Genomic DNA, 13,967 nt, shown 5'->3' with positions numbered 1-13,967 from the left:
CATCAACTGTCAAATGCCGAAGTATACCTTCCCGCCTGACCTCCTGTCCTCCTTCGCGTTTTCCCGCCCACTCCGCACGCCCGCCGCCCTTAGTCCATGCTAGCCCGCCCCTTCCTTATCCCGCACCAATTCTGTCCAATCAAAAGCAAACTTCCTCAGTATCGCCGTGCAGTTGGTAAAGTGAAGTGTCCGTCGTGCTCGGGGGCGGGCGGAACGGGATGACGGACGCGGCGATGGGCCAGTGTGAGCGGCGAGTGGGCGCGCGTGGCGTGCGTGGCGTGCGTGGCGTGCGTGCGTTGGCCTGGGAAGCACTGGACCTGTGAGGTGTGCGAGCTGGTGGCAGTGAGAGACTTCGGCGGACATGGCTCCCAGCGTGCCAGCGGCAGAACCCGAGTATCCTAAAGGCATCCGGGCCGTGCTGCTGGGGCCTCCCGGGGCCGGTAAAGGCACCCAGGTGAGCGGCAGGACTGGGCTTGGCGGCGGAGCCTGCTGAACTCCAAGGTCAAGGCGGCCGGAGATCTAGAAGCCCTGGACCTGCCCGGAACGGGCCGGGGACTGAGGCCTGCGGGGAACGCTGGCTGGGGACTCGGTTCTGGTGAGGCATTTCGGGGAGGGTCCAAATTGGAGGTCGGGGCAGTCTGAGTTAGGATTGGAGTGCCCGAGGGATTCAGTGTTGAAGTGTTGTGTTAGGGAATGTGAGGGCCGATTAATTCCACTAAAGGTCTAGAGACTGGAAAGGTTTGAGGAGTAGAGTGAGCCCTGGGCCCAGGAATCTAGATTACAGGCTGAATGGAGGCAGTTAGCTTTATGGCCCAGGTTTCCTGCGAGTTGGAGGTGAATTGTCCAGAATCAGGGTTACATTCCAGGCACTGGAGGTCGGGAGATTTTGATAGTGATTTATGACTTAGGAGGAGGGGAGGAGGAGCATCTCCAACACGTGGGGCAGAGTGAGAGCTGACATGTGCTGTGTGAGCCAGTTGAATTGAGATGGGAGGAAACCTAAAGCTCTCCCTGTTTGAAAGTTGGGGGTGAATGTGTAGAACTGGTTTATAGCCTGGAGAGCCATAAGTCGCAACCTTTGAGTAGTGTCCACAATAAGGGTTGGGAGTGCTCATGGGACCTGGCTTGGAGTTAGGACCTGAGGCTACTAAAAGCTAAGCAGCTTGGGATGACTCAAATGATTTTAGATGAAAAGGAACTTGAATTTTTTTTATTTTGTTTTTATTATTTTTGTTTGTTTATATCTTTCTTCCCTTTGGTTTTTATTTATTTTTTCCTTTTTTTATTTTGTTGTTGTTTGTTGTTGTTGTTTATAGGGAACTTGAAATTTTAACTTTATCAATCAACAGGTTAAAAAACAGACCCAGAAAGGTCAGGTGGCTTTCCCAAATTAGTGAAATGAGTTTCATGAGCCTGAGACCTCAGGAGCCATGGAGTTAGAGTCTGAAGTTACCATCTGCCCTAGCAGGCAACAGGGGCCCCACTTGGGATCTGGGCCCCTTCTAGATCTGGGACATAATGGGGCCATAGATTAGGGTTGGGATCGATGATCTCATTTCGGATTTGGAAGCCCACAGGTTGGATTATTGATGCCCCCTTCTTGCTTGGGGTCTGGCATTGCCCCTGGGGCCCTAAGCCTCTGGCTTTTGTTAGGCTCCAAAGAGGGAAGTCTGAGCTCCCAAATGAAAGGGAATCAGGACTGTCCTGTGCCCGCTTTTCTCTTCCTAGCACTTGCCAAGTTTTAAAAATCTTGGCAAACAGACTATCTTACTCATTCTTGGTACCCCCTCTGGCACCTAGCACATTACTTGGCCCTTGATGGGGTTAGTGGAAGTGGATGAATGTCACAGATTAATGTGGGTGATAAGGAAAGAAGTTCTGGAACACTCCATTCATTCCTGTGACCTGGGCACTAGGTCAGAAAAGACAACTTTCTTTTCTCTCCACAGACTGAGATGATTCTTCTTTGGAGCTTACCTGTGCCTGATCCCTTTCTCCTTTATCCTCAGCGTTGTTGACGTCTCTTTCCCGTTGCAGCCACACTCATTTATTGGGTAATCTGCAGCTTAGGGAGGTTTAATCTTAGACTCTGCAGACTTTTGCTCTGAGTGATCAAGTATAAACAGAGTAGCTCAAATGCTTCATTGTTTTTCTTTTTCTTTTTCTTTTTTTTTGAGACGGTCTCACTCTGTTGCCCGGGTTGGAGCGCAGTGGTGTGAGCTCAAGCAATCCTCCCACCTCACCCTCCCAGGTAGCTGGGAGTACAGGCACATGCCACCATGCCCAGCTAATTTTTAAACAATTTTTTGTAGAGACAGGGTCTTACTATGTTGCCCAGGCTGGTCTTGAACTCCTGGACACAAGTGATCCTCCTGCCTTGGCCTCCCGAAGTGCAGGGATTATAGGCACAAGCCACTATGCCCTGAGATTTTTTTCTTAACTCATATCGAAGTTAATAATTTCAGTAATTATGGAATGGACAACCTATACTAGTATAGTACTGGGACAAGGGTTTTATAATTTAGCAAGCTGTGTAACTTCTGAGCCTCAGTGTTCTTACCTGAAAAATGGGGATAATACCTCCCTTGCTCATTCAGCATTTCATGAGCACCTAACGTTGGGGATATAAAGCATTGGGCAAGACTGATAAAGTTCTTGCCCTCATCAAATAAACATTCATAATGATACTGGAAGATTATTTTATATATATGTGTGTGTGTATCAAGCACCCACAACCTAGATGACAGCCTGTTATATAGTAGGTACTCAATAAATTTTGACTCCCTTTTATCTTAGTAACACATCTCCCTTCCCCTCCTTCAACTTGGATGTATTTCAGTGTAAGACATGATTTATCCAGGAAGTTTAGAAGAACATTATACTAATGAGTTGACTGATAAGGGTGCATGATGGTGAGAGTTGGTCAGAGAGGGCTTTGTAGAAATAGAGGGGATGTGATTAGAGCTGGGAGTTGAAAGGATAAGATTTACACAAGTCATTTAACCTCTGTACACTTTCCAGAGTTGGAACAATAGGAATACTGGTGGTTGTATGTATTTTTGTGGAGTTTAAAAAAAAGTTCAAGCCTGGGCAACATGGCAAAACCCCATCTCTACAAAAAAATGCAAAAATTAGCCAGGCATGGTGGTGCATGCCTGTAGTCCCAGCTATTCAGGAGGCTGAGGTGGGAGGATCACTTGAGCCTTGGAGGCAGAGTTTGTGGTGAGCTGAGATCTCACCATTGCGCTCCAGCCTGGGCAACAGAGTGAGATCTTGTCTCAAAAAAAAAAAAAGATCTTAAATCAGAGTTTGCAAATGGTAGCCTACAATAACATTTAGCCTGCAGACACATTCCATACACCTTAACTTTTTATTATGAAGAATTTTGAATACACAAAAGAAGACAGGATGGTATAATGAGCCCTTACTCAGCCCCAAGCATTAACTGGTGGCCATCACTTCTCCAGCCATTCTCCCTTCACAAATTATTATAAAGCACCTCCCAGGCATCATAATATTTCATCTGTGAATGATTTTAGTATGTATTGCTAAAAGATAATTTTTAAAAACATAAGCATAATATCCTTTAAAAAATCAACAATTTTTATTCAAATTTTCTTTTGTGTTACCAATGTGATAATTTTAAGTTTCTTTTATTTATTTATTTTTTTTACAGACAAGGTCTTGCTCAGTTGCCCAAGCTGGAGTATAGTAGCCCACTCATAGCTCACGGCAGCCTCAATCCTCCCACCTCAGCTTCCTGAATAGTTGGGATAACAGGTGCATGCCACCGTGCCTGGCTAACTTTTCTAGTGTTTTAAAGATGGGAGTCCTGCCATGTTGCTCAGGCTGGTCTTGAACTACCAGACTCCTCCCTCAGCCACCCAAGTAGCTGGGACTACAGGCATGTGCCACTGTGCCCATCCTTTCTTTTAATTTATAAATTCCCCTTCTCTTTTTTTTCTTGTGGTTTTGCTGAAGAAATTGGATTATTTTTCTTTTTCTTTTTTTTTTTTTTTTTTTTTTCTGAGACAGAGTCTCGCTCTGTTGCCCAGGCTGGAGTGCAGTGGTATGATCTTGGCTCACTGCAAGCTCCACTTCCTGGGTTCACGCCATTCTTCTGCCTCAGCCTCCCGAGTAGCTGGGACTACAGGTGCCCGCCACCACACCTGGCTAATTTTTTGTATCTTTAGTAGAGACAGGGTTTCACTGCGTTAGCCAGGGTGGTCTTGATCTCCTAACCTCATGATCCGCCCGCCTTGGCCTCCCAAAGTGCTGGGATTATAGGCGTGAGCCACCGCGCCCGGCCCCAGAAATTGGATTATTTTTCTGGTAGTATTATACCACTCTCTGGGAATTTTCAGTTGTATTCCTCTGGTGTACTTAACATTTTCCTCTGCTCTCTCTCTTTCCTGTAAATTGGTGGTTTATACTTAATTAGTATATACTTAATTCAATTCAGGTTCAATTTTTGGCCCAACTACTTCACAGGTGGTGGGTGCTGTGCTCTCCCTGAGGAGGCACATGGTATTTGCTTGTCTCTGTGGTGTTTACAGTCATGCTATTCAGTGTCTAGGTTCAGTAATTCGTTATGGATGGTGAAATGGTGGTATTCTAATTATATCGTTCCCTGGTCATTTATTAGCTGAAATATTTCTATAAAGAGAAACTTCCCCTCATCTACTGTTTTGTTACCCTGTGATATGGTTAGTATAGAAAAGTAAAGATAAATGCTTGATTTGTTCTCTTTGTCAGCTTTCAAAATAGTAAGTTGACCACAGAGCGTTTTCGGTTATGCAATTTCTCTTAAAAATTCAGAGCTCCAGTTTCTCTTGAGAAACCAGAAGACCTGGCAGTGATGCCTGCATTGCAGTGTGGCAGCAGTCACTTGCAGTTGTGTGGCATTGCTGCTCTGGATGGTCTGTGTGTCTTCCTGTCCCCTGCACGGTCCTCTTCACCGCCTGTTGCTTGCATTTGACTCATTTCATACAGTTGCATTGCCTGCTTGGCTCCCATTGGCAGATGTTTGCAATCTTACGTGTAAAATCCCTAACCTGGCGTTAGTGCCTAGTGCCTGCTCAGTAATGTTTGCTTTCTTCCTGTTATACTTCGTTATACCTGCGTAACTCAGTATTTTATGTGCTTTATGTTGCATAACTGAAATAATATTTCCTTTTAAAATTCCTCACTTTTAACTAAAGTAGTTAAATATTTCAAAACTACTTGCTTTTGCATCAATGTAATGTTTTAAAACATCTATAATACCTGGGTTTGTTATTTTATTTAAATAACTTTATTTCCTTGCCTCCCTTTTGGGGTTGGATGCTCCTTCGGTGTGGTCAAAACCAAAGGTATGTTTCTTGTTTTTTTTGCCAACCCCTCCTCATTTCTTCCATGTATCAAACTTATGCCCAATTCTTCGAGGCCAGGCACGCTTAGGCAGTCTTATGGGTCAGATGCATCAGTTATGTCATTGCAGTGATACTCGCAACATCTCTGAGACCCACACTCTTATTTCCCCTTTTACAGTTGGAGAAACTGAAGTTTGAATGGCTTGTTCTCTAGGCTACATAGCAAGTAATTTACAGAGCTTGCATCTGAATGACTCCAAAGCTCCTGCTCTTTCTGCTGTATCTACTGCCCCAGGTTAGATTTGTCTCCTACCCTATGCATGTCAGGAGGGTGTAATAATTACAACATAGTCACCCATTGCTCAGTTATGTGACAGACCCCCAAGCTAAAGATTTTACATGCGTCATCTGATTTAATCCTATAACACTAGGAGATAGGTCCTTTTTACTGACAGAGAAACTGAGGCTCAGAGACTTTATCTTGCCCCAGGACACACATGTAGTAAGTAGCAAAGGTAGGATTTGAACTCATGTCTGTCTGACTCTTGAGTAGTCATTATTTTACATTGCTGCTGTGTAATCTAGATGGAGGCAGAAATGAATATGAATGGAAAAATACATACAAGTGCAGGGTGCCAGGTGGGAAGCATCAGATGAGTGACTTTGAGTGTTGGGTTAGTTCAGGGATAGAACAAGAACTACAATTTGCTGAAGTTCTCCTCTTCATCCTCCTATCCACCCAGTGAGGTTGGTAATGATTTCCTCAGTAAGTCAAGAGACAGCTGAAATGCAAACACAGGTTTCTGTGATTAAAAAACAAAAACAAAAAAAAACCTTAAGCTATAAGATACCTAGAAAAAGGTACAAATATCATAAGTGAACAGCTTGATTTATTTTACAATGTGAACAGATTTGTGTAGCTTACACCCATTATCAAGAAACAGAATATTGCCAGCACTTTGAAATCCTCCTGTGCTCCCTTCCAGGAGGATAGCCACTAAGGCTCTGTGGGTTGTTTGTCTTAAAGCCTTATAGTGTCATGGCTAAGAGCTAGGGCTTGGTAATCTGGCCTGTTGCCAGTTCTTTTACTAGCTCTGTGATCTTGGGCAACTTAGCCCCTGAGTTTCATCTGTAAAATGCAGTTAAAAATAGTTCCTACCGGCCGGGCGCGGTGGCTCACGCTTGTAATCCCAGCACTTTGGGAGGCCGAGGCGGGCGGATCACGAGGTCAGGAGATCGAGACCACGGTGAAACCCCGTCTCTACTAAAAATACAAAAAATTAGCTGGGCATGGTGGCGGGCGCCTGTAGTCCCAGCTACTCGGAGGCTGAGGCAGGAGAATGGCGTGAACCCAGGAGGCGGAGCTTGCAGTGAGCTGAGATTGTGCCACTGCACTCCAGCCTGGGCGACAGAGCAAGACTCCGTCTCAAAAAAAAAAAAAAAAAAAAAAATAGTTCCTACCTCATGGGTTTATTATGTATTATGCATACTAAGTACCGTAAAACAATGCATGGAAAATTGCTTGGCATGATGCAGATGCTCCAAGTTAGCTAATGTTAGTATGAATCCTCACCGGAAGAAGGGGTAGTTGGGGAGGTGTTTTTGCTTTAGGAGACAGGGTCTCACTCTGTCACTCAGGCTGGAGTGCAATGGCATGGTCATAATTCACTGAAGCCTCGAACTCCTGGGCTCAAACGGTCCTCTCACCTCAGCCTCATAAGTAGCTGGACTACAAGTACCTGCCACCATGCCCAGCTAATTAAAAAAAAAAAAATGTAGAAGTGGAGTCTTGCTGTGTTGCCCGGACTGGTCTCAAACTTTTGGCCTCAAGTGATCCTCCGAAAGTGCTGGGATTACAGACGTGAGCCACTGCTTCCAGCCCAGTTAGGCTTTTGATGGGAGAAATGTACTCAGAAGTGTACTACAGAAAAGGCTTAGACCAATATTGGAGCAGAGAGGGCATTCCTGTGGAGTGAGGAGCTTGTGTTGAGGTCCTTGGAGAGGCATTTATGCTATGTATTTGGGAACCACGCATAAGAGCAGTTTGTCTGCAGTGGTGCAGGACGTAAACACAGGGCACTTGTGGAAGTAAGTTGGGAGGGCTTGGCAGGTTTTAGAAGTTGATTGTGAAGGGCAACTGAGAGCCAGGCTAAGATATTTGGACTCTTCCCCTGTTGTAGCACAGAGATGTTGAAGGCTTCGGAATGTGTACGTTTTGGAGGGTAGGTAGCATATCCAACAGTGTTTTAAGATATGATTCTAGCTGCATGTGTAGGAACATTGACAGCAGGAGTGACAAAGACAGGAGGCACAAAAATGATTGTGTTAGGCACAGTGATATGCGCCCATAGTCCCAACTACTCCGGAAGCTGTGGTGGGAGGATTGCTTGGGCACAGGAGTTTGGAGCTGTAGTGTGCTATGCTTATCAGGTGTCTGCACTAAATTCAGCATCAGGCCGGGTATGGTGGCTTGTGCCTATAATTCCAGCACTTTGGGAGGCTGAGGCAGGCAGCTCGCTTGAGCTCAGGAGTTGGAGACCAGCCCGGGCAACCTGACGAAACCCCATCTCTACAAAAAATACAATAATTAGCCGGGCATGGTACTGCATGCCTGTAGTCCCAGCTACCTGGGAGACTAAGGCAGGATGATTGCTTGAGCCCAGGAGTTTGAGGCCACAGTGAACTATGAACATGTCACTGCACTCCAGCCTGGGCAATAGAGTGAGACCCTATCTCAAAAAAAAAAAAAAGTTCAACATCAATATGGTGACCTCCCAGGAGCAGGAGACCACTAGGTTGCCTAAGGAGAGGTGAATTGGCCCAGGTCAGAAAAAGAGCAGGCCAAAATTCCCATGCCAATGTGTAGTGGGCTAACACGTGTGAAGCTACTGTGCTCCACCCTGGGCAACATAGCAAGACCTCATTTCTAAAAAAACATAAGAAGATGATGGTTGCAAGGTGAGAAGACCGGTGAATTTGGGATTAAACCAAATCTCTAGGACTGATAGTTTCCCTTTATTTCCTAGTTGTCAGGCGCTATGCTGGATGTCTTTGCATACGTAATCTTATTAAATCCCCACAACAGTTCAGCAGATAGACACTGTTTTCTGTTCTATGGATAAAGAAAACGAGACCTTAGAAAAGGTAATGTAATTTGTTCAGGATGACACAGTGAATACACGGTAGAACCTGTTTCCTAACCCAGATCTGTCCCACTACAAAACCCAGCTCTGCCACTACATCAGGGCTTCACAAACTGTATCCATCAGAACCTGAGGTGCTGCTTGAGAGCCACTCAATCATAAACTTTAAAGGTGGGCCTAGGAAATGCCCCAGATGATTGATAATACACTGAAATTTGAGAACCACTCAGCCCACCATGCTGTCTCTCTAGTGGTTTTAGCATTCCCATCAATTACCCCAGAGTCCTCCACCCCACACAGAGTTTTCATAGAGGTGAGGAGCCTGTTTCTTGGGCTCAGCAACAGTTTTTGGCTGACAGCAACAGACTATGACTGAGTGTGGGCTTCAGACCCCTGCTCTTCAAAGTGTAGTTTAGAGCCCAGCCACTCATCCAGGCCAGGAAGCTTGCTTAAAATGCAGGTGCTTAGGCCCTACCCTATTGAACTAGAATCTGCATTTTTTTTTTTTTTTTTTTTGTGACGGAGTCTGGCTCTCTCACCCAGGCTGGAGTGCAGTGGCGCGATCTCGGCTCGCTGCAAGCTCCGCCTCCTGGGTTCACACCATTCTCCTGCCTCAGCCTCTCCGAGTAGCTGGGACTACAGGCGCCTGCCACCACGCCCGGCTAATTTTTTTGTACTTTTAGTAGAGACGGGGTTTCACCATGGTCTCGATCTCCTGACCTCGTGATCCGCCTGCCTCGGCCTTCCAAAGTGCTGGGATTACAAGTGTGAGCCACCGCGCCCGGCCAAGAATCTGCATTTTTTTTTTTTTTTTTTCTTGAGACAGAGTTTCACTCCTGTTGCCCAGGCTGGAGTGCAATGGCACGATCTCAATCTCAGCTCACCACAACCTCCGCCTCCCGGGTTTAAGCGATTCTTCTGCCTCTGTCTCCCTAGTAACTGGGATTATAGGCATGTGCCACCACGCCCAGCTAATTTTGTATTTTCAGTAGAGACGGAGTTTCTCCATGTTGGTCATCTGGTCTTGAACTCCCGACCTCAGATGATCCGCCTGCTTCGGCCTCCTAGAGTGCTGGGATTACAGGTGTGAGCCACCGCGCCCAGCCGGAATCTGCATTTTAACAGCATTCCTCCAGTGATTTAGAGTCTGCGAATGGCTGCTCTAAAGCATAAGTTTGAAGTGTGAGGGGACTATAATAAAGTTATTTCATTAGGTTTTTGTAGCCTGTAAATAAAGAGTAATGCAAAGAAGAAAGACCATGGAAGGAAGCCTTTTATTTATTGAATGCCTGCTGCGTGTCTGATGTTTTTGGTACTTTATTTCATTTATCCTCATAAGAACCCTGTGAAGTAGTCATTATCCCCATTAAACTGATGAGGAAACTGACACTCTGAGAAGTTAAGTACTTAGCCCAAGATCACACAGCTACTGAGTGCCTTAGCTAGGAATCAGGTGTAAATCTGTCTGACTTCAAAACCCATACGTGCTCTTTACAGCCTACCACATTGACTCCCAGGCAGCCAGCAGACAATGAAGGAATTCGTTTTCTTTTTTTTTTGGAGACGGAGTCTTGCTCTGTCACCCAGGCTGGAGTACAGTGGCGCGATCTCAGCTCACTGCAACCTCCACCTCGTGGGTTCAAGCAGTTCTCTGCCACAGCCTCCTGAGTAGCTGGGATTACAAGCACCCACCACCACGCCTGGCTAATTTTTGTATTTTTAGTAGAGACGGGGTTTCACCATGTTGGCCAGGCTGGTCTTGAACTCCTGACCTCGTGATCCACCCACCCTGGCCTCCCAAAGTTCTGGGATTACAGGCGTGAGCCACCGTACCCGGCCGGAATTAGTTTTCTTCCCTATTGGCGTGTGTTCTTTCATCTAGCTGTAGAATCCAATCACCTGGAACAGTGCATAAGAGTCCTGCAGTTTGGGAGTGATAAAAATAGAACAGGTTCTGTGCTAACAGCTCTTCTCTGTGGTGTTTTGGTCAGCCTTTCCACTTGAGCAAGCCTGACCTCCAAATTGTTTACCCAGGTTAATTTCAACAGCAATGAGAAAGATTGGCAGAAAGCACTCTCTAGATGTATGGCCACAGTGCCAGCCTGGTTTTTCATTGTCAGGGCTCCTGACATTCATTGGTTTTGCAAAGTACAGAATTTTAGTTTTTTTGGGGTTTTTTGTTTGTTTGTTTGAGACGTAGTCTTGTTTCTTCGCCCGGGCTGGATCTTGGCTCACTGCAACCTCCACCTCCTGGGTTCAAGCAATTCTCCTGCCTTGGCCTCCCAAGTAGCTGGGATTACAGGCACATGCCAGCACGCCCAGCTAATTTTTGTATTTTTAGTAGAGATGGGGTTTCACCATGTTGGCCAGGCTAGTCTCGAACTCCTGACCTCAGGTGATCCGCCCGCCTCAGCCTCCCAAAGTGCTAGGATTACAGGTGTGAGCCACTGCACCCGACCCAGAGTACAGAGTTTTTTTTGTTGCTGTTTTTTTTGTTTTTTGTGAGATAGAGTCTTGCTCTGTCTCCAGGCTGGAGTGCAATGGTGCAATCTCAGCTCACTGCAACCTCCAACTCCTGGGTTCAAGCGATTCCCCTGCCTCAGCCTCCTGAGTAGCTGGGACTACAGGCATGCACCACCATGCCCGGCTAATTTTTTTGTATTTTAGTAGAGACGGGGTTTCACCATGTTGGCCAGAATGGTCTCAATCTCCTGACCTTGTGATCCACCCGCCTTGGCTTCCCAGAGTGCTGGGATTACAGGTGTGAGCCACTGCACCTGGCCAAGTACAGAGTTTTTAATGCCTTCTCACTAGATTCCATTTTGCTACAAAGTCATTTCTTTGCTTTAACCGAATTGGTCCATGAATCACAAACCAGCCTTATCTATGTACCTTTTATTGTGTGCACCTAAGCATGCACCTAAGAAAACTCCCAATTATATAAAAATTAGCCAGGCATGTGGCGTGTGCCTGCAATCCCAGCTGCTGGGAGGCTGAGGCAGGAGAATCACCTGAGCCCAGGGAGTTCGTGGCTGCATTGAGCCATGATCGTGCCACTGCACTCCAGCCTGGGTGATAGAGTGAGACTCTGTCTCAAAAAAAAAAAAAAAAAGAAAGAAAAGAAAACTCCCAGTGAACTGATTTGTTGGAATCGGGATCTAAACCTACTTAGTTTATAAAACCATTGAATAGAAAAAGCTAAGATCGAGCTCCTTGAACTGATTATATTCCTTGTAAATTCTGCATTCTTTTTTTCTCACTGCAAAGCCAGTGTTGGGCTGTCTAGGGTCTCTTCCTGTTTGAATTCTGCATTCTCATCTATAATTCACCAAATATAAGCTCTTTCAGAGCTATGCCTTTTATTCATCTGTTTCCCAGGCTCCCGACAGGGTTCTTGGGAAAGGCATTAGTAAATGTTTTTTTTTTGTATGAATGAATATAGGATTAGGACAGGGGTTATGGTAACAGCCAGTGCCCACTGAGCGCTTACTATGTGCTAGGGCCTGCATATACTGAATTCTATATAATCTTCTCATCAACCCAGTGATACAGATACTAATACCATCTCCATTTTACTTAGAGGAAATTTGAAACCTAGAAAGGTGAAGTGACTTCTTAAGTCAATTTTACATAATGGTTAGTGGACCTGGAGTCTGAAAACCAGGCAGTTTAACTCTCAAGCCTGTGCTCTTGACCAAAATACTAAAATGCCTCTTAAAACTAGTATGTAAGTGCTTATTATTTGCCAAGTGCTCTTTGTATATATCTCATCTAATCCTCACAGCTACCTTCTGAGATGGAGCCTTTTTTGCCTTCATTTTAAACAGATAAGGAAACTGAAAAGTGAGATGGCCACCATAATACAGCTACTTAGTGACAGGGAAGGAGGAAAACCCAGTTCTGCCTGGGGGCAAACTGCTCCTAGTTGCCTCCCTGACCCAGTAGCTGTAGTACATGACAATTATACATTCATTCCTTTGGCAAATGTTTATTCAGCACATGTTATGTGCCAGGCATTGTACCAAGTGCATTATATACATGATCTCATTTAAACCTCACAGCAGCCATGTGAAGTGTTGGTACTATTTTTATTCTTCTCTCTTTTTTTTTTTTTTTTGAGACCAAGTCTCACTGTCGCCCAGGCTGGAGCTAGAGTGCTGTGGTACAATCTCGGCTCACTGCAACCTCTGCCTGCCAGATTCAAATAATTCTACTACCTCAGCCCCTTGAGTAGCTGGGATTACATGCAGGTGCCACCACACCCAGCTAATTTTTGTATTTTTAGTAGAGACGGGGTTTCCCCATGTTGGTCAGGCTGGTCTCGAACTTCCGACCTCGTGATCCGCCCACCTCAGCCTCCCAAAGTGCTGGGGTTACAGGTGTGAGCCACCATGCCCAGCAAGTCTTCCCATTTATAATGGGGAAACTGAAACTTATGTGTCACTATTGTGTTGAGTGGAAATAGTGATAATAGCTAATATTTATGACTGCTTCCTGTGTGCTAGTTGTACTGTTTTAACTGCTTTACATATATTATTTCATGTAATTCTTACCATAACCCTATAATCACTGTATGTTAGAATGTAATATAAGGTACTTTTATCCCCATTACAGGTAAGGAAGTAGGCATTTGCCCAAGTTTACATAGCTAGTAAGTGGCAGGGCCAGGTTCACACCAAGGCAGTCTGACTCCACAGCCTGTAATGTAACGGAATCTTGGTTTTTGTCTTCCTCTCCATAGGCACCCAGATTGGCTGAAAACTTCTGTGTCTGCCATTTGGCTACTGGGGACATGCTGAGGGCCATGGTGGCTTCTGGCTCAGAGCTAGGAAAAAAGCTGAAGGCAACTATGGATGCTGGGAAACTGGTAGGTTTGGTGGTACCAATGAGTGTTGCTATTCCTCAGAATCTACATCTGCACTGTCCGGTATGGTAGCCACCAGCCACAGGTGGCTATTTAGATTAATTTTAATTAATGTAAAAATCAGTTCCTCAGTTGCACTAGCCATATTTCAAGTATTTACCAGCCAACACTGATAACAGAACTTTCCATCATCAGACAAAATTCTGTTGAACAACCATGTGCTAGAGGGTGTTGTAACGAACTGGCAGATTATAGGAATTTTTTTTTTTTTTTTCCGAGACAGTCTCACTCTGTCGCCCAGGCTGGAGTGCAGTGGCACAATCTTGGCTCACTGCAACCTCCACCTCCTGGGTTCAAGCAATTCTTGTACCTCAGCCTCCCGAGTAGCTAGGATTACAGGCACCTGCCACCACGCCTGGCTAATTTTTATATTTTTAGTAGAGACGGGGTTTCACCATGTTGGCCAGGCTGGTCTCAAACTCCTGACCTCAGGTGATCCACCCTCCTTGGCCTCCCAAAGTGCTGGGATTACAGGCGTGAGCCACCACGCTTGGCCTTATAGGACTTTTTAGAGTGCAAGTTACTTTGTTCTGAATTTATGGCACTCAT

The 13,967-nt window shown here is 45.5% G+C and overlaps 1 protein-coding gene and 1 long non-coding RNA gene across 6 annotated transcripts in view; one reads left to right on the top strand and one right to left on the bottom strand.

Annotated features, from left to right (window-relative positions):
• Positions 1 to 278: 278 nt before the first annotated feature.
• AK2 (adenylate kinase 2) overlaps positions 279 to 13,967 on the top strand; it is a 29,655-nt gene continuing 15,966 nt past the window's right edge. For 2 of the 5 annotated variants that reach the window (XM_003276394.4, XM_012511399.2), the window contains exons 1-2: positions 300 to 454; positions 13,236 to 13,361. In XM_003276394.4, the coding sequence (XP_003276442.2) occupies positions 362 to 454; positions 13,236 to 13,361 (219 nt within the window). In that variant the 5' untranslated portion in view covers positions 300 to 361. Of the gene's footprint in view, positions 596 to 5,529; positions 5,647 to 13,235; positions 13,362 to 13,967 lie in introns of all 5 variants that reach the window. The other 3 variants (XM_012511402.2, XM_004089740.3, XM_030823349.1) reach the window with 3 other exon arrangements.
• The window catches only part of LOC105740624, a 44,339-nt gene continuing 35,097 nt past the window's right edge, over positions 4,726 to 13,967 (bottom strand). Inside the window, exon 2 of the long non-coding RNA XR_004032553.1 lies at positions 4,726 to 6,154. This is a non-coding gene — a long non-coding RNA (uncharacterized LOC105740624). The remainder of the gene's footprint in view (positions 6,155 to 13,967) is intronic.

The sequence above is a fragment of the Nomascus leucogenys genome, chromosome 12, assembly GCF_006542625.1.
Source record: "Nomascus leucogenys isolate Asia chromosome 12, Asia_NLE_v1, whole genome shotgun sequence".
NCBI lineage: Eukaryota > Metazoa > Chordata > Mammalia > Primates > Hylobatidae > Nomascus > Nomascus leucogenys.
This window is presented reverse-complemented; position numbering and strand designations above follow the sequence as displayed.